Raw genomic sequence first — 20138 nt, 5'->3', positions numbered from 1 at the left:
TTGAAAAAAAACTTTCTCACTAAAGTTCAACATACAGCACTCTCTAGTTATTCAGATAGTCAAAATTATCTAAACAATTAAATATTTAATTTTCTCAACTTGGGATCGCACGGGGAATTTATTGTTGTTTGGATTGTCACCACTGTAAATAAACGCACTGCCTTCAGCGCCAAGTCCTGCATTTTGGGTCCTCATTTCTCACATCCCCACGGTCTGCCAGCCAGACCGTGACACTTTTTGACCTGACAAACTGTGACTCGTCACTGACACTGTGTAATGATTTCCTTTCATTCTCAAAGGAGATTTGCCAGATCTTGTGAATGAAAATGATTTCCTGTAGGAGGACATTGTGGCAGAAATTGCTTTGGGAACGGAGCTATTCAGACCTCGCAAGTTGGAAGCAATCTTTGAGAGCTGTGATGCTTCATGGACTGAGTGAACTGCTGCAGCACTGGGAGTCGGTCCAGCACCGATGTGATGCAGTGATGGAGTACCACAGTGATCATTTAGAAGTGATGTGGGGCGCTCAGAATCAGGTGGATGGTGTCAACGTTCTGGTCAAACTGAAGCTTGTTTTACGTCACAATCCCAAAACGGCATCGATGACAGCTTTGAGTGTTGGCAGCAGCTTCCTGGAAAGTTCAATGTGCATCGCTCTCTGATGTGATACATCAGAACACATTCATCAGCTGGAGCGCTGATGTTGGCTGTATGCAGTTCTCTGTCTCCCTCAGTCCTTCTTCATGTTTCATCATTACAAGTGTAAGCAGGTGTAGTGGCTGCATGAATGCATGCATGAAACACAGACTGGTGTCATGGCTTTCTGCTGGGAGAAATGAACATGTTTAATGTTGCACGGTAGTGTGTTCATCTCAAGCACATGTCCTAAACCTGACGCAGCAGCCTTGGTTCATATATTTAACCAAAGACTACGTGAGGAAGCTGGTTTCCTCTTCAAATGAACACGTGTTGTACGGGTAAGAGCGTCGTGTCAGGTGGTGGGATCGTGTAGTTTGACGTCTGGATCACTGGTGTTTTTTTAACAGGTCAAATAAATGGATCATGCTGGCTCTCCCATCAGTGGATGTTAAACATAGCCACACAGTCAGGACAGTCTCTGACTGATCAGAGGCTTTTCCAACCCTTGGATCATATAACAGTCATCTCCGGCACGTGTGTGTTGGTACAGAAGCCCTACTCTTAAACTTAGATGGTGCTGAAACAGCTTGTTTTACACAGATGGACCGAGGCTTCGACACGATTATTTAGAACTGAGAATCATGCAAAGTTAATCTAGTAGAGCCAAAGAATAAAGTATGGACCCTTCACAGGCTTTTTCACGTTTCCCTGATGTACCTGAGAAATAGAATTAGCAGCGTTTCACACTGATGCATTTACTTTACACAGACGTTTGTCACATCACAGACAGAGCCTTCTTTTTGTCTTTGGTTAATTAGAAAAAAGCAATGCTAACACGATGTGCTTGGATCCGTGTCAGGCTTCAGAAATGTGAGCAGTGTCACAAAAACAAACCTTCCCCTCCTAAATATCTCAGTCATTACCCAAAGTTTGACAAAATTTCTGTTTCTTCTTCTTTTCTCGGTTTGGACATTATTGCATATTTGTATAAAATAATTCTGTTGTATAACACGTTGCATCAAACTCAGAGATGTGATCTTTTTTATCATTTATCTAAAATACTGACATATAGCCCCTTCTCAGTTCAATTATCTTCATTGTTGCCTGGCTGGTTGGTAATGCCGCGTTCAGCCAACAAATCTGCATGAAACTGTTAGTTTGCTCGTGTCCATGTTGGTGCATCAGTAACTACAGCAGAGGCTGTCGCTTCTCACGCAGGGCCAACATGACCGAGCAGACAGCAGGTGGCAGTCTTTCACTGGAGACCAACCTATGATCACCAAGGGCTGATAAAAATCTGTCTTTTCACGTGATAATAATCACATACGTAGCGTATTGTCTCCACATCAGTATCGTCAGTGCTTCACCTTGATGGAGGCGTCCTCGGCTACGAAGCTGCTCACCTGTCCCTCCAACCTTCCTCCAGGTAATCTGATGTCTAATTGGCTAACTGGAGCAGATTAAGCTAAGACCAGGAATAGGACTGCGCGTACACACACACACACACACACACACGTCTGCATGTGGCTTTCCGTTAGACAGTAAGGTCAGTGTAGCATTACAAACATAAAGCCATAAGAAGGAAACGCTCTCCTCTCATCTTCCTCACGTTATTAATTCTGTTCAGGGGCGCCTCAGCCGGCTCATAGCTAAACTCCAATGTTACAAGTTCTTGGAAAAAGTAACACTGTGGTGGAAATATTTCTGTGGGAATGAAATGAGTCACGTGGAGAAACAAATCTGTTCCAAACAAGCGCGTCCAACAAAGAAACGAGTCCTCAGCGTCTTCATTAGGACACGTTTGCTTATTGACACCCATACTTGTTTCTTTTGGACGGACTTGAAGACCTTGTTCATACCAGTTTGGACACACCTGCGGCGCAGCTGGGTGAGCAGGAGTCCCGGTGTCCCTCTCTCACTTTCCTGTCAGTTTTCACTGCATCTGTCTAATAAAGACAAAAATATATTTTAAAAAAAGAACAGAAAGTTTGGATGCAGCTTCTCATTTGATCGTTTTTCTTTATTTTCATAAGTATTTACACTGTAGCAGACATCACAATGTGGAATTAAACCAAAAAGTCTGAAAACATGTTTTATATGTGAGATTCTTCGAAGCTTTGCTGTCCCGTTCTTGTCCCAGCACAGAAACAGAGACACGTGGGAAAAGTGACATCTCGTTAAAATGAGTCTGTGTGAGGCTCATCCAACAGTAATGCAGTCTAATGGTGTGGAGGTCTTCCAGTCAGTGGTGACAGGCCCACTAACAGCTGTAACAGCACCGTGTGGGGTACGGAGCCCCTTTAGAAATCAATGCATGTAAACTGTAGGGCGACCCTTGTATCTGTAGCCATTCTAAACATTTCTGTTTAATAAAACTAAGTGATGCAAGTGCAGACTTAGCTAGCGGCCTGTGGAAGTCACAGTTCAGTCAGGCAGCTCAGACATTTGGCACTCAGGACTTTCCACCTTTGGGTGATGGGAACACACCACAGTGCAGTCCTCCATGCAGACCCAACCCAGCTCATCATAGCACAAACACGCAACGTGTGCAAGAGGGAGGCCACTCAGACACGGGAGGGAAATGCCATCAGCATAAATGACTTTGTGGTGTTACTTTTGTAACGTTCACGCTGATCGTCAAATACAAATAAGCAAACGGTGCATTTTGTAGCAGCCTTGAAATATATAAATATATATAAATGTATATAAATATATATCCCGTTTCTGTTACTGGGAAAGGGGGGTTTCTGTTTAAATCCAGCTCCAGCAGGCTTCGGCAGCGCGGCCGGTGATGTGTGCGTGCGCGCGTTTATGTGACCATTGACTGAGCATGTGCGAGGCAGCAGAGAGATTATCGCTGCCACGACTCTGGGCTGCCCTGTATATCTTCTACTTGCTGGAATATTCGTTGTAGTTCAGGCATGGAGGAGCGGAAACCTCTCGGTTCAGGCCGTGCAGCGGAGCGGAGCGACTCGGTTTGGGGGGACTTTGGAGACTTTACGCATGCTCCTCGTCAGCTGCGGGCGGGGAGACTTTAAAGTTGGACGCTTTTCATTTACAGTAGTGACGGAGGTGAAATGATATTCTGTAGTGAACTCTTGGTATTTTTGGAACATCTGAAGTGGTCTCACAACAGATAACCAAGAAGAGGACAAAGTCACTGTGACGCGACCATTCCCACTGTAACAAATGGCAGATGGATATGAGCAGGCCAGCGCATCAGAGTTTATTAAGGGTAAGTTTAACATCAGTCCTGGGATGTAATACTGCGTAATGGTTTCTATAAGAAACTACAGCCTGCAATATTTCCATGCGCGTGACTGAGAGCGCGCGTGGACATAAATACACAGGACTGAACTGCTCGTTCACTTTGGCTCATTTGTTCTTTCAAACAAAGCTAAACCAGCGTGATTCAGTGTGAGTTACACTGACCACGATAGTCTCCATCAGGGGGACACTAACGAAACAAGAGACGAGGACATTTCTGATTATTTTGTAGGTTCTTCATCAGCATTGTTGTGGATCAATAACTCTTGACAGGACTGTGGGGCAGCTGGTCGGCCTTTGGCCTGGAGGATGCTGGATCGTTTTCAGCGGTGTCTGCTATAATTAACATGATATAAACTGTAATAGCTGTGCATTAAGACGGTAACAAGAATCCTGGTAAAGTGAGTCCGTGCAGGTCCAGGTCAGCTTCACAGCCTTTACACAGCGGCTCGTTTCCAGGAATAAGTTTTCTCTTTTCAGCTATCACTGCAGAACTTGCTTTCCAGGTTTACTGAAGCAGCCTAATTACTCATGAGTACATGTAGAACTATATGTAGCTGAAAGGTTGAAACTTACAGGCTAACAGTTGGGGCAGGTTGTAGCCCAGTGTCCCACAGCTCACTCACTCATAGAGTCAAATATTACAGTTTAGTTAAAGTTTATAAAGCCATTGTTCCCTGATCTGGTAAAAAGAAGCATTTCAGTAGTGCGAGGATTAAGTTTGGCTAAATCAGGTTAAGTAAGCAGCACCAGTGTGTCACGTAAGGGCAGGAGATTTGGGTCCTGCCTCGGTTTCAGCAGCAGTTAATGAGGGGAACTGATCCTGTGCTGTAACCGAGACACCAAAAATACCTGGATGCAGTCAGCAGCTCGGTGTGATCGGGACAAGAGAGCGTTATCGCCCTGTATCCTTGACCTGAAGCCAGGACTGTGTGTGAGGCTGAATGTAACCTGTGTGTGTGTGTGTGTGTGTGTGTGTGCGTGTGTGTGTGTGTGTGTGTGTGTGTGTGCTGTACACCACAGACCGCCTGTACTTTGCCACTCTGCGGGTCAAACCTAAGAATACAGCCAACACACACTTCTTCAGCACGGATGAGGAGCTCATATATGAAAGGTAAGCTGCAGCCGTAATCTAGTCTGATCCCCAATCATGACGTGTCAACAGTCTGCTCCTGCTCCCTGTCAGCACACGCTCCTACAGATCCTTTCTTTCTGATGCCTCTTTCGTAACAGATTAACTTTGTTTGCCTCTGTTTTTGTTGTTTCGTGTCCTTTAGAAACTCCTTTGATCTCATTAATATCCCACCTGTTCATTTCAGAGAGACACGCCTTTTGACAGTCATGGTCCTGTCCTTCCTTGACTTCTCATTACTGGTCTCTGATTACCGTTATACTGTTAGAAGATGTCCACGGCTCCACCCGGAGGGATGGTGTCCTGGTTCAAACTATGGTTTTCTGGTTGGAGTTTACACGTTTTCTCTGCTTCGGTCCAAAGACATGCACGTTCATTCATGTTAGGTTAACTGGTCATTTAGTTTAGTCCAGTTTTATTTGTGTAACATCAGTTACATCCAGGCCCTTTGTAGGTAAACAACCTACAACATTAGAGAGAAAACTCTAATTGGACAATTCCCAGTGAGCAGGGCCGGGAACAGTGGGACGGTAAAACTTCTAATAGGTGGGGAGACCCTGAAAGGACTTCTTACAGTGTCGCCGCCTGGATGTGAGCAGGAAGCTGCTTCCTCTCAGGACAGCTGCTCTGGCCACCTCGAAGACTATCAGAACCTGGCCTGATGAAGCCTTACAGCAGCTGCAGGACTGTCTCCACACCACCAGGACATTTCTGAACATCCAGACCTGGAGGTGTCACCTGGTCTATCCCAACCACAAGCCCTGGATGACCGGGGACCTCCACCGGCTGCCTTCAGAGTGAGTGACGGTGCAGCGAGGCCTCTGAAAGGCCAAATGACACTACAGGTGGAAGATCACCTGGACAGCAACAACAGCAGGCAGGTGTGTCAGGAGGGCAGCACATCACCAAGTACAGGAGCAGTCAGAGCTGCCCCAGGTGATGCTTCACTAGCAGAGCAGTTGAATCACTCCTTGTTTTGAAGTGCAGTCACCAGAGGCTCGTATCAATGAGTCCATCCTCACTGTGGAGGAGTGTGACATGAGACGCACGCCGTCAACCCTCCAACAGTAACAGCTCATACGTCAGTGAAGAAGACATGAAGTCCACATCCTTGTGGAGAACTTCATCGAACCCTGTGTCGTCATGTTGATACATGTGCACTGTTTTTCCCATGAAAATGTCTGTTGATGTATCACCAGCGTGACTGATGTCATAAACCCCTGTGAACCATCTGGTCCCAGCCTGTGGTCATAACCCCTGACTGAGCACGCACGAGTTCTGGTTCCTTAAACGATCTGCATCTATTTTAGGATATAAAATTGTTTTAATTACACACCGATGAGAGACAGATCAGAGGTGAAACAGCCTCGGAAAAATGTTCCATCTGTGCGTTTATATGTGCACCTTCACACTGTGGAGCTACAGGCCATCCCAGTACACAGGGCTGGGTGGAAACTGGTTTCCAGCATTTCCTGACCTCTCAGGACTTTTAAGGAACTCTAAGATCTTAAAGCTCAATTCAGATTTTTGGATCAAATCAGATGTTTTTGTCTGCTCGTTCACTCTACAAATAAAATGTGGCAGCAAACGCGCTCTAGTGTGAACGCTCAAAGCGGCCGCATGCGCAAAAGCAGACGTCACACACAACACGCTCTGTTTAGACCCAGAGCAACAGGATGTTTGACTGATGGCCTTAATATAAAGACTTTGGACTTCACGTTTCCCAGTTTTTGCTTTAAGTTATTTACATAATAATGTAAATAACCTAATAATGATCCTTGTTGCTGTTTTAGAGGAGCGGAGCTTCAAAGGATCAGAATCTGCAGATTATACAGGACAAATAAAATGTTCACGTTTCTCCAACGTTGTCTTCCAAACAGTTTCACTGGACGGACAGGAAGCGTTCACCATGTCTTCTCCGGAGCTGATAATCGGCGTCTGTCTTGTGTCAGTGACGTAAAAGACGGATTTAATGCGACGTGACCATCAAACAGCAGTCGCTTTCTAAAACATCGGATATGTATCGGATTCAGCACCACATACGAGAGTGACCCAGGTCGTATTTGAAAATATCGGATTTGTGCCGTTCACACTGTCACACCATGATCGGATAGATGGTCGCATAGGGTCAAAAAATCGGATTTGATGCGCTTTCGCCTGCAGTGTGAACGTAGCCAAAGTTCCTGATGCTCAACTCTGAGCATCAGTATCATGGGATATATCACAGTGTCAGAGTGTCTGTCACAGAGCGGGTGTTTGAGCTGTGATTAACCGGGTAGGTGGTCCATGGGTAAACCTGAGATGGCTTTTGTCACGGCGAGTGGAGGAAATAAAGGAGGATCCAATTGCAGGCAGTCGTGAAGGTGGTTTATGGAACACAGAGCACAGGGAAAAAATGGCAAACGAAGATTAAACTAAACTATACTGGGAATAACTAAACTATACTGGGAATAACTAAACTACTAAACACAAAGCAGAAGACGAACATGAAGGAGGGGGGGCAGGACACACGGGTGAAACATGGCAGATACACAGACGGACCAGCAACGACAGAAGACACGACTTAAATGCACTCAGAGAAACACGGGGAGATTACACACAGGTGGAAGTAATTAACGAGAGGAGACAAGGGAGGCAACACAAGAGATCACTACACAAAGACGCAGACTGGACACACATCAAACCCACAGCAAACATGGGAACACAAAACCTGAGAGCAAAACCAGAACCACAGAAACAATAAATAATAATAATCAACAAAGCACCAGAGAAGAAAAACGATCATTCAAAAACAAACCAAAGCAAGAGAAGTCAAAATGCTGCGTCGACCCCGACGTGACAGCTTTCAGTGCTTGACAATCTTTGAAATCCTCTTCCTGTCATTCGTGCTGTTGGCCGACTTACTGAATATGATGATGAGTAATCTGGTATCAGGCTGTGGTGTTAGGGACAAAGACGGACTTGCAGCCCTGCTCGTCTGTCACGTTCCAGCCTTGGTAATCGTTTTCTTTTCTGCAGCAGACAAACAGGATTTGAGTTGGTTTCATTGAGTGAAACAAAGCTGTGAGCTTCCTCTGACTCCATGTCTGCATTGTGTGGGTGGAAACATCCAGATAAAGGTCCCGAGGTTTTCTAACGGAGCATTTTATTATGACCAGATGAACAATGTCACTGTCTTCACCTGTCAGTGGGTTTAGTTTTGTGTGTTGTTGTGTTGTAATTGTTGAGAGCTCCTCCATCTCTCTCACTGTGTGTTGCAGTTTCTATGCAGACTTTGGGCCCCTCAACCTGGCCATGCTGTACAGATACTGCTGGAAACTCAACAAGAAGCTGAAGGTAATGAAGGTCTTCAGACTCAGGGCTTTGTTTGCTGTACAGACATCGTTTAGAAAACGCGTTACGCTCTTATTTTGAAAGGTCTTTGCTCTGATGGTGTGTGTGCACTCCTCTGACAGTAGACGCTTATTTTAAATGTATTAATGCACATGTGCTGTTTTCACTGATTATTGATTATCATTATTGGTTTGTAGTCTTTCACAATGTCTAGAAAGAGCCTGGTTCACTACACCAGCTACGACCAGAAGAAGAGAGCCAATGCTGCTGTTCTGATTGGTGCCTATGCTGTAAATATCCTTTCATTCGTCCATCACATCATCTGATTGCCCGTCTGTCTGTGCATTATGAGTTATGTCGTTTAACTCTGCCCTGTAGGTGATGTATCTGAAGAGAAGCCCAGAAGATGCCTACAGGACTCTGATAGCAGGAAACAGCACAGGCTACATGCCGTTTAGGTACAGGCTGCTGCTTTCTACGAAACAGCGCTTCATGCTGGGCTGTTGTCCTTACATTTACTGAGACACTGTCTGTTAAATCCAGCTTGGCTTAGCATAAAGACTGCAAGCAGGGGTAACAAGAAGAAACTCCACCTAGCTGGAGATTATTTGGCGACCATGAAGGTTCCAGGAGGTCAGGAAACCTCATCAAACCCACACTTTTAAGTTTGGGATGGGAACATGTTCCCGTGTTATTGTAGGGTTTTACTGCTGTTGTGATTTGGCACTATATAAATAAAACTGAATTCAGAAATTTGAATGAATTGTTAACAGTTTATGAGCTCTTAGTGAGCTTTAGCGGTGCCAGTGGGTTGATGTCATTCATGTAGACTGAGCTAACGTGTCCCCCCCCAGTCCTGAGCTCAGCTGAGCAGGTGCTGCTTAGTTTTTACTCTTAGTGATGGTTTGTGTTTATTTACAGTGCAAACAAGCCTGAGACTGAAGCCTAACTACACTACTGTTACTGTATTCTTTCTGTGTGTGTGTGTGTCTGTGTGTGTGTGTGTGTGTGTGTGTCTGTCTGTCTGTCTGTGTGTGTGTGTCTGTCTGTCTGTGTGTGTGTGTGTGTGTGTGTGTGTGTGTGTGTGTGTCTGTGTGTGTCTGTGTGTGTCTGTGTGTGTCTCTGTGTGTGTGTGTGTGTGTGTGCCACAGAGACGCAGTGGTTGGAGAGTGCTCTTTTAACCTCACCGTGCTAAACTGCTTACAAGGAATCAACAAGGTAGCAACAACGTCTAACACAGAAGATTTTAGTAACATTAAAATGACACTTAGTAACTTCATTTGTGTCACACCTCATTTTAACGCAAAAATCCCAGTTTGAGCCACATTTGAAATTGTTCTCTTATTCTGTAACAACAGTAATTGAATTCAGTTTTATTCATAGCACTAATTCTAAGCTACAGTTACTTCAAGGTACTTTAACTTATAAGGTAAAGAGCCTGCAGCACTGCACTAGAAGTACACACTTGGCAACAGTGGGAAGGAAAAACTCCCTTCCAACAGGACGAAACCTCCAACAGAACCAGGTTTAAGGAGGCAGCAGTTCACTGTGACAGGTGAGGGGTAAGAGCAGAGACAAAGGAGTTTAATAATTACTAATGATTAAATACTTCAGTGATGTACAAACACACAGGAATTGAAAACAAACGACTAAAGAAGAAATAGTCAGTGCATCAGCGTGTCTTTTAGACCCCATTCCTACAAAACTGCTCAAAGAAGTCCTGACATTAATTAATGCTTCGATCTTAAATATGATCAACCTATCTCTAATAATCGGTGTTACGTCCCCACTTAAAAGCTAGGCGATGAGGGTGGGGGACAGTAACAGTTAGATCCAGGTGGAATGAAAAGAACGCCAGGCAGAGGTATTTAATATAAAATAGATCTTTATTGTAGGCAAACACCTCAATAATCATATAAATGGCAACAACAAAAGGAGACAGCACCGCTGCTTTAATGAGAAATCAGGGAGATCAACCCAAAGTGGTAATGACCACTTCAACAAAGGAAGCAACAATAAGGCTTCAACAGAAAGAGACAGCAACACTGCTAGCAAACAATATCCAGGCAGGCCACACAAACTAGTGAAGGCTGCCGTCACTCATGGGCAATCACTGCTCAGTTAAGCACTACTCACAAAGAGCCACACGCAGCAGGCTGTTCCACACCTAAGCCAGTAACACACTCTGACCCGCACAGAGGAAATCCACCAGAAACCTCTCCCTCCTCCTCCACACTGCTCTTCTCCAGCTTATATCACCCCTGAGGGTAATTGGTTGTAAGGAGAGCAGATGAGCAGCAGGTGTGACCTAAAGGAGAAGGCAGGGGCAGAGAGAGACAAGGGGAGGGGCCAGAACGAAGGAGGAGGAGAGGGAGAAGACAACACCACGCCCACACACTCCCACAGCCTCCCAGGATGTAACAATCGGCTATGTACCACAGGCCTTCAAGCTGGCTGTAGTTAAACCTTTACTCAAAAAGCATCTCTAGACCCAGCAGTCTTAGCTAATTATAGGCCAATCTCCAACCTTCCTTTATATCAAACATCCTTGAAAGAGTAGTTGTCAAACAGCTAACAGATCATCTGCAGAGGTTTATTTGAAGAGTTTCAGTCAGGTTTCAGAGCTCATCACAGCACAGAAACAGCTTTAGTGAAGGTTACAAATGATCTTCTTATGGCCTCTGACAGTGGACTCATCTCTGTGCTTGTCCTGCTAGACCTCAGTGCAGCGTTCGATACTGTCGACCATAATATCCTATTAGAGCGATTAGAACATGCTGTAGGTATTACAGGTACTGTGCTGCAGTGGTTTGTATCATATCTATCTAATAGACTCCAGTTTGTGCATGTAAATGGAGAGTCCTCTTCACACACTGAGGTTAATTATGGAGTTCCACAGGGTTCAGTGCTAGGACCAATTCTGTTTACATTATACATGCTTCCCTTAGGCAGCATCATTAGAAGACATAGCATACATTTACACTGCTATGCAGATGACACCCAGCTCTATCTGTCCATGAAGCCAGATAACACACACCAATGAGTTAAACTGCAGGAATGTCTTAAAGACATAAAGACCTGGATGGCCGCTAACTTTCTGCTTCTTAATTCAGATCAAACTGAGGTTATTGTACTCGGCCCTGAAAAGCTTAGAAATATGGTATCTAAGCAGATTCTTACTCTGGATGGCATTACCTTGGCCTCCAGTAACACTGTGAGGAACCTTGGAGTCATGTTTGACCAGGACATGTCCTTCAACGCACATATTAAACAAATATGTAGGACTGCGTTCTTCCATTTGCGCAACATCTCGAAAGTTAGAAATATCCTGTCTCAGAGTGACGCTGAAAAACTAGTTCATGCATTTATTACTTCCAGGCTGGACGACTGTAATTCATTATTATCAGGAAGTCCTAAAAACTCCCTGAAAAGCCTTCAGCAGTCAGTCAGATTGCCGCCCCTCCCTGAGCCTGGTTCTGGTGAACATGTGTTTCTGTTAAAAACGAGTGTTTCCTCCCCACTGTCACCAGTGTGCCTGCTCGTGGTCTGATTGTGTTTCCTCTGTAGGGTCTTTACGTACAATATTAACTGCCTGAGGTGACCGTTGTTGTGATTTGGTGCTAAGAAAAACTGAACTGAATCTGTGAAACCACTGCAGATCACTATAACACTAAACATTTCAGCCCTTTGGGGGGAGTTGTGCTTTTGTTGTGAAAATCTGTTCCTGCTCTTTTCCTCTGCAGGCATTACAACATGGTTTCCTGGATTTTGAAAGGTTCAGTGCAGAAGAATATGAACATTATGAGGTAACAGACTGCAGAGACTGTGCTACAGGTCGATATCAATGCAAACAGGACCAGGATACAGGAAGAAATAACTAACGTACGCTTGTTATTCATCCAGTTTATTTGCAGTGCTGTTAGTAACACAGTCAGGGCCAACCAAGAGCTCGTACGATGTCCAGGCCTGCCTTGGTGCACGCTGTACTTCCTCAGTTTCTCAGTTAGATTGATCCATAGCTCACCCGTCCAAGTGATAGACAGTCAGTGAAGTAAAGGTCAACAAAACTGATTTCCAATGAAAGGTAAAAGCCCGTACGTGTTCATTACTGCAGTGGTGGTATAATTAAGGTGTTCTGGATCCATGTTTTAACTGATATGTGGCTAACCTCTATCACAGTCTTTCCTTTCTTTTTGTGCTTTTAGCGAGTTGAAAATGGAGATATGAACTGGATCGTTCCGGGCAAAGTTCTGGCGTTCAGTAGCCCTCATTCTCGTGGTGAGTCAGAATCTCTAAGCTAAAAGCTAAAAGCATGCCTCCAAACCAACACCAGTGCTCACGTTGCTGGGCTGACAGAAGGCCTGTGCAGCCCCTCAGTGCCTGCACGTCCTGAAGCAGCTGAGAAGAGCTAACCTTACCCTGCTGTCTTCTGACGGCGTGCATTGTTTCCTGCTTAGTGCTGTCGTGTTGTTACGGCTGGATTAGACGAGCCTGAACCCTGCAGTGGCTCGGGGTTTCCCATGATGCACTCATGCTTCTCCATCCCTCAGCTCTTTTTACTTTCTGTGTATTTACACCACTTTGCACGTAGTTATTATTCCCCTCTGGCTCTCGTCCATCTCTTGTCCTGTTGTCCTCCCCCCACCCCGACCACATGAGCCAGATTGCGCCCCCTCCCTCAGCCTGGTTCTTGTTAAAAGGGAGTTTTTCTTTCCCGCTGTCAGCAGGTGCTTGGGGCCGTCCGATCGTTGGGTTTTCTCTGTATTTAACGTCTTTACCTTACAACATAAATCAGCTGACACTACGTCATTGAATCTTATTTTACGTTCGCATTAAAAACAGACGCTCGCTGATTGAAACGTATGACGTAACTCAGCTGTTGTTGACTCTGTCTCCAGGTTATCCCCTCCACACACCCGAGGCATACTTCTCATACTTTTGCCAAAATGACATAACGACCGTGGTTCGTCTGAACAGGACGTTGTATGATGGCAGGCGGTTTGAGGATGCAGGATTTGAGCACCACGACCTCTTCTTCCTTGATGGGACCATGCCCTCTGACCTCATCGTCAGACGCTTTCTGCATGTGTGTGAAAGTACAGACGGGGCAGTGGCGGTGCACTGTAAAGGTAGGACTGCAAGTCTTTATGTTTAATTGATGTCATTTATTTCTTTTATCTTAACTTTGTCTCTTTAAACACTCCATCCATTTACAGCTGGATTAGGCCGCACGGGCACTCTGATTGGCTGCTACCTGATGAAGCACTTCCGGTTTACTGCAGCCGAGGCGATTGCTTGGATCAGAGTCTGCAGACCTGGATCTATCATCGGTCCACAGCAAAACTTCTTAGAAGAGTGAGTTTGTGCCTCAGCTGTGACCGCTCAAACCAAACGGCCCACTTTCCGTGACTCCAAAGGTCTCGGTCGGAGACAATCATTAAGCTGTAGTCCGTTCATGAAAGTACAGGAGTAATGCTGTGCACACAGACACGTCTGCAACACTTCATTAGGATAATGTCACAAAACACAAGCAGACGGCAGCTTCACCTCCAAGGTGCACGGAGAAGACAAAGATCTGACGAGGTGAAGACTCCAGTCACAGAGTATCAGGGAACCATAACGTGTTAGTGGCCTTCATCAGGGTCATTGCGTTTGTGAAGGTGTGATTGGTCCACTTGGATCTTTTTCTGTTTCCAGTCTTTTTTATTTAAACACAAGCTGTTTGACATTTTGCAATGACCCAAAAGGCGTTGGCCACTGAGTACAGCTGTTCTCTAATACTTCGAGTGTCGCTGGAGTCTTCACACAAAGCACAAGTAGATCAGGAAGGGTTTGAGGGGTCACCTTGGCCTTCAACGTCGGCAGATCTCAGTCTCATCGAGCATCTGTGAGATGTGCTGGACAAACAAGGCCCGTCTGTCCTTAGGCTGTGGCATCTATTGCTGTTAGCACACAGGATGTTTCTCCATGCTGAGGTCATGGTTGGAGCATGCTGGAAATGTTAGAAGAGAAGCAAAAGGTGGAGGTCAGGGTGGGGCATTCCCCAGGGTGCCCATGTGCAGCTGGGGGTGACTGCAGCAGTGGGAAACTGGTGGATGATGAATCGAATCGAATTTAAAAAAGCCTGAAACTGTGATACTGCTGCAGACTGCAGTCACAGTGTGCAGCTGGTTTCTCTCCTCAGCTCTGGACGCACACTTCCTCCTTACGCCACAGTAGCGCTCTGTTGCTAATGGCTACTAGCTTTGTGTGTCTACTTACACGCTAAACCAGGATGTTGAATGTTGTACCTGCTAAACGTGATATCACAGTCAGTTTGTGGCGTGTGTTTGATGTTTGTGTGCAGGAAGCAGCACAGTTTGTGGGTTCAGGGTGACGTGCATCGGTCTAAACAGAAGCTGGTCCAACAGAGACTGAGTCGGCAGCAGCAGCTGCAGCAGCAGCTGCACCGCTCTGACTCTGTGCAGGGAGGCAAACAGGAGGCAGTGTCCTCGCTGCTTTCCAGCATGGATGACCTGTCAATCAACACCGTGCTCTGCAAGTCATATAGCTTGGATGAGGTCAGCGGTGTGACTTCATAGCACCTTTTCTTAATGGTTACTGCAGAATTCAAACAGGCTACTGAGTTCCGATCACAATGTTGTGTTTTCATGCTGCTAATTGTGTCTGTGCAGAATAACTGCAAAGAAGTCAGTCTGACACAGGGAGACGAACTGAGAGCACTGAAGGGAAAACGCCCACCGAGATCAGCGTCATCCTGCTCAAGGTACCAACATCTGTAATGTAATTAATGATAGATGGTTATTGTGGTCAGTGCAAGAGACACGTAGAGAATTAGCTCAAACGCTGGAAACAAAGTTTCTATTAACAAGGAGAGATAATAGACACCAATATGTTTTTGTGGATGTCAGAAAGTACGTAAGTGACTGTTGTCGAATGCTACAAAGAACGCACGCTTTGTTTGCACGCTGTCTAACAGGCAGACCGGACTGCATGAAATCCTGCTGTGTTCTCATCTGTGCAGCGTGAATGTTGTGTGTAACCTGCTCGAGCTCATGTGTCCTTCTTTGTTCTTCGGTTAAACTGAAACCTAAATGCAACAGGAGAAGTTGTTGTCTTTTGGCGACTTTAGTTATGAGTGAGATTAAGGTTCTGGAGGTTGTCAGAGTATTCCTTCTACTGCCTGACGGTGTCCTCAGCTGGAGCCAGCAGGCCTCCATCTTTACTGTACACCGTGTTGGTGGAGCACCACTTCCCCTCCTGACGCTTTGCCAGAATCGCTCCTCCTACGCCCAAGTTTTTGCTGCAGCCGCGGCCTGAGCTGCGTTTCGATTGGCCTGCCCGCTGCCTCTGCTCTCCATCCTTGGCTGCAGCCAGACACACAATCAGTAGATAATACCTCTGCTCACTACAGTTTTTGTTTGGGTCCCTGAATCCACGGCACAAATATAGCAGATATATAAGAAGCTGCCATAGTTCAAGAAACATCTTATAAAAAGTAAATAGTTACAAATCGGGGATATGAGAGCTGCGGCAAAAAGAAACCAAAGGACGACCACGAACCAAACTCACGACGTGCCTCCGGCTTCTCCTGTAAACTAACATCACCAAACTGCTAACCTGACACAACCAAGAGCTGGGCTTCCACGGAGGTTAAATCAGGTACCTCCCACACGTCGAAGCGTGTTTGTATCTCGTCTCTTGTACAGAGTGTGAGTGCAGATGTTGATTCCTGCAGTGAGCGTAGAAATCAGAAGGATTTTTGGAGAAGTTGTTCGTTGTGCTTGTTTCTGTGAAGGATCAAGTTTTATTTGCTCTTGGATCACACACACACACAAATATGAGGTGTTCTTGTTTTCTGTGTCAGGTTAAACCTGTCCAAGACTTCACACCGCTCCATCCTCCCTCCCCCGAAGCCCTCCAAAGTCCACCTCACCCCTTCTTCTACTAAGACGCTGAGACGAAGTTCCTCTACCACCACTGCTCCGCAGATCAGGAGGTTGGTGTCTGTGCTTTTGTCCTTACTAGAAGCACATTATAATAAAACCAATGTAAAATGTGATGTGCTGATGTCTCCACAGTCCCTTCAGCCTCACGTTGTTCAGCACCAGGCCAGCACTGATTCACTGACTTCACACTTGGGACGTTCTGGTCATGAATCAGCCCAGCTGATGATGGACTCGCTGGAGACTGCATCAGCTCTCTTGCACGTTTAACCCTAGAACACTATCGCTATAAATAGTAACACAATCGCTAATGCCGGGTGATTTTTACCCGATATAATATAACCAATAAAAAGTAATCAAATATATCAAAATATGACAACACATGACAAATTAGAGTGGTCTTCTTTTACTTTCAACTGTGCCATGTCTAACAAAATGAAAGAAAAACCCTCCTAAAACAAAAGAATGACTCTGGAAAGCTGGTCTTTGGTCCACCCATTCCTGGGACATTTGAGACTTCCCTGGTGAAGGCACAGGCTCCTCGACACGCAAACAGCTGCAGGAGAGAGAAATCATGTAAATGTATTTGCTCGGGTGTAAATCACCCAGCGATAGCGTTCTCGGGTTAATAGGCTGTAAATGCTTTTTTAGCCCCAATAACTACTTTTCGTTTCGACAGAGCCAACAGTTTGTCACCACTTTAACTGGTCACGTGGCCCATTCTGTGATAACAGGGCCGACACCATAAATCATCACGTCTCTTGGGTATAGCAGGCAGGTAACTGTGAAAAACTGCGGCTGCATATTGCAGATATAACATCTGCTGGATGCTGAATGCCCCGCTGTCACAATCATTTTGCTGGAAGCAAAGGACACGTGCAGGTGCAAACACCAAACAACGCTTACAGGGGAGGTCGTGGCCCGAGGACTGAGTCAGACCATCGCCAAGAGCAGTCTGGGTGCTTCTGATAAACGGCTGCTGCCATTTGTCCATCCGAAGTTCAGAACCACAGGATGTAGACGGCCTGAAGCAACGTCTTGGTTGCGGAAACACAGACCTTTAGAAGTCGTACCAAAATCCACGCCTTAAACTTTGGCAGATCACATGATGGACCTAGCTTATTTGGCACGTTGTTGTAATGTTGTCTCCTCGTTTTCAGTACTTTAGTAACCAGGTTGGGTCAGAGAACCATAGCAAACCACATCTTTTGTAAGAGATTGGTGCACATTGTTCAAGAATTAACAACTGGACGCAAAATTGTCTTGCAAGACCAAGAGTGACACACTGCTTCTGCTACAGATGTTATTTATATTCTCCCAGATTTCATCGATAAAGTATGACAAACTTATATTTGTTGGTCTGTTAATGTTCTAATGATGCAGAGCGAGGGACACAAAGCCACGACGTGCTTATAATGCACTGTGAAAGCCTCTGAGCACACATGCTGGCAATGAAAGAGGAAATCAGTAAAATGAAGACAGAGATTCTGATGTTTCACGTCAGACTGAACACGGCACGCACACTTTATTTCACAGGTCATTCACATTCATGCACTGGATTTGTCAACAGGACTTTATCATACATAAAGCAAACTCACTATGTTCAGCTTTGCACTATTTCTTTCTTGCAGTAAAATTCTTAACATGCAAATGATGTTCAGCTTTGAGCGTGTTGTTGCTGTCATGCTTTCCTGTATCTGACTGTGTGACAGCAGCTCAGATGTGCTGTCTGATTGGTAGTTTACTCCAAAGGAGGGAAACCAGCTAATGCTAGTGTGAAGTGCTAAAATCAACAATAAAGTCCAAGTAATGACGAGATAATGACTCATGCTTCTCTTTGTTATCATCACACTGTCATTGTGTCATAACCTTCACTGAAAGTCACCTGACACTGCTGTGGGACGCTGTGGGACGCTGTGGGACGCTGTGGGACGGTGTGGGATGCTGTGGGATGCTGTGGGATGCTGTGGGATACTGTGGGATGCCGTGGGACGCTGTGGGACGCTGTGGGATGCTGTGGGATGCTGTGGGATGCTGTGGGACGCCGTGGGACGCTGTGGGATGCTGTGGGACGCTGTGGGATGCTGTGGGACGCTGTGTGATGCCGTGGGATGCCGTGGGACGCTGTGGGATGCTGTGGGATGCCGTGTGATGCTGTGGGATGCCGTGGGACGCTGTGTGATGCTGTGGGATGCCGTGGGACGCTGTGGGATGCTGTGGGATGCCGTGTGATGCTGTGGGACGCTGTGGGATGCTGTGGGACGCTGTGGGATGCTGTGGGACGCTGTGGGACGCTGTGGGATGCTGTGGGACGCTGTGGGATGCTGTGGGATGCTGTGGGACGCTGTGGGACGCTGTGGGACGCTGTGGGATGCTGAGACTGTGGATTCCATGTCCTTGGTATCATTTGGGGAATTTAATGACCAAAACATCAGAAATAACTGAGGCGACTCTATAAGGGAATCCCCTCTGTTGACACTGTACTGAGTCAAAAGTATAAGGAACTGAGCTACATGGATTACCTGCACATACACTGACCTACGTATATGAAACAGTACTGTACCATATATGTATAACAGGGCCTCTTAAACTAAAATCCTGGCTGTATCCTTACTGTAGTTAAGTTAAATACGTCCTCTATAGTCTCCAAATCATTGTCTGGTTGGGACACTTATATTTGTTGGTCTGTTAATGTTCTAATGATGCAGAGCAGGGGACACACATATATATATATATATATATACACACATATATATATGTATATATATGAGTATATATGAGTATGCATTTGAAGTACACTTCAAATTGGGACAGCCGTCGTCGCGTGGCGGTGACGTAATCACACTTAAAATGTGTACTTCAAGCGTGCAGACCCTGAATTGGGACACAGCCTCAGTGTTTCAGTCATAAAAACACTTCCTGTCTCCGCGGGGGCCCATCACGTATAGGTGTAACGGAGAAACAGCCAATCAAATCGCAGCTTTTCAGGCATTGGAAAAAAAAAGATTGTTTTTTACACTGAACTGTCTGAGCGCGGGTTCGAGTCCTGGTTGGGACAAAGGTTGTGTTACATTATCAAAAGTTAAACACCATTTTCAATCTACTTATTGTGGATAACATTTATTTTTTAATTTTTAGTTCATTATCATTTTATTTATATTATATAGTGTTATGGCCTGTGGAGCAATTTTTCTGCACCTATACTGTCACAAAGTGCATAACTCAGACTAAACTGTATCATCACAGTCTTGAGATGATACATAGCAGACATATAGTCTACAATTATGGAGACATCCAACTTTTAATACAAAGACTAAAGCTAAAACTATAATACAGATACATTCTGATGACATAGAACATGAAGCTTATACATAATTTCAATAAGGCATGTCTGTGATAAATCATCTGTCTGCTTCCTGGTGGCTGTTAGTTTATGTCTATTCATTTTCCAGCACAAACTCAGTACTGACATCGTTGCTTTATTCCAGTCATGCTCTTGCCAGCCTCCACTCTGCATGCTTTAAATCGGTTGCTCTTCTGCATTTCAGATCTGCAGCCATGCAGCCCGCCTCCTCTCCTTTCTCCTCCTCACCGTGGTCACTCAGAGCCCTGTCCCAGCCTCCATCTTCATCTTCATTACTATCAGCATGTTGACTCTGGGGTGGTGGTTGTGCAACATCCTGTCACTGCTGGGATTCTTTCTGCTATGATGGCTCATAACTGCCAAACAGTTACATTTATTTCTGTATCTCAATAAATCATGTTGAGTTTTTCCACGTGATCTCTCCTTATTGAATTACTTTTGTAGATAAGCTTCAAGC

The 20138-nt window shown here is 45.4% G+C and overlaps 1 protein-coding gene across 5 annotated transcripts; it reads left to right on the top strand.

Annotated features, from left to right (window-relative positions):
• The first annotated feature begins 3213 nt into the window (after window positions 1–3213).
• LOC113011009 (dual specificity protein phosphatase CDC14AB-like) lies at window positions 3214–20093 on the top strand. Of its 5 annotated transcripts, none has more exons than XM_080292315.1 (14): window positions 3456–3874; window positions 4930–5020; window positions 8299–8374; window positions 8569–8661; window positions 8750–8829; window positions 9523–9589; window positions 12115–12177; window positions 12577–12649; window positions 13270–13500; window positions 13588–13726; window positions 14718–14931; window positions 15046–15137; window positions 16239–16370; window positions 19866–20093. In XM_080292315.1, exons 1-14 carry the CDS (start codon window positions 3829–3831, stop codon window positions 19969–19971), a joined length of 1503 nt encoding a protein of 500 aa, XP_080148441.1. In that variant the 5' UTR covers window positions 3456–3828; the 3' UTR covers window positions 19972–20093. The 5 variants fall into 5 exon arrangements, with proteins under 5 accessions (XP_080148444.1, XP_080148443.1, XP_080148442.1 ...); XM_026150372.2 differs by lacking the exon at window positions 19866–20093 and adding an exon at window positions 16453–18133 and having other exon boundaries at window positions 3470–3874; XM_080292317.1 differs by lacking the exon at window positions 4930–5020 and having other exon boundaries at window positions 3221–3874.
• The last annotated feature ends 45 nt before the right edge of the window (window positions 20094–20138 follow it).

Source organism: Astatotilapia calliptera, chromosome 18, assembly GCF_964374335.1.
Source record: "Astatotilapia calliptera chromosome 18, fAstCal68.1, whole genome shotgun sequence".
Classification (NCBI taxonomy): Eukaryota; Metazoa; Chordata; class Actinopteri; order Cichliformes; family Cichlidae; genus Astatotilapia; species Astatotilapia calliptera.
This window is presented reverse-complemented; position numbering and strand designations above follow the sequence as displayed.

Bases quoted from the DNA above. Each gene is read 5' to 3' on its own strand.
- LOC113011009 (XM_080292315.1), top strand. From the start codon at position 3,829: ATGGCAGATGGATATGAGCAGGCCAGCGCATCAGAGTTTATTAAGG. The intron at 8,375-8,568 runs GTAATGAAGGTC...ATTGGTTTGTAG, and splicing joins AACTCAACAAGAAGCTGAAG to TCTTTCACAATGTCTAGAAA. The intron at 12,178-12,576 runs GTAACAGACTGC...TTGTGCTTTTAG, and splicing joins AAGAATATGAACATTATGAG to CGAGTTGAAAATGGAGATAT.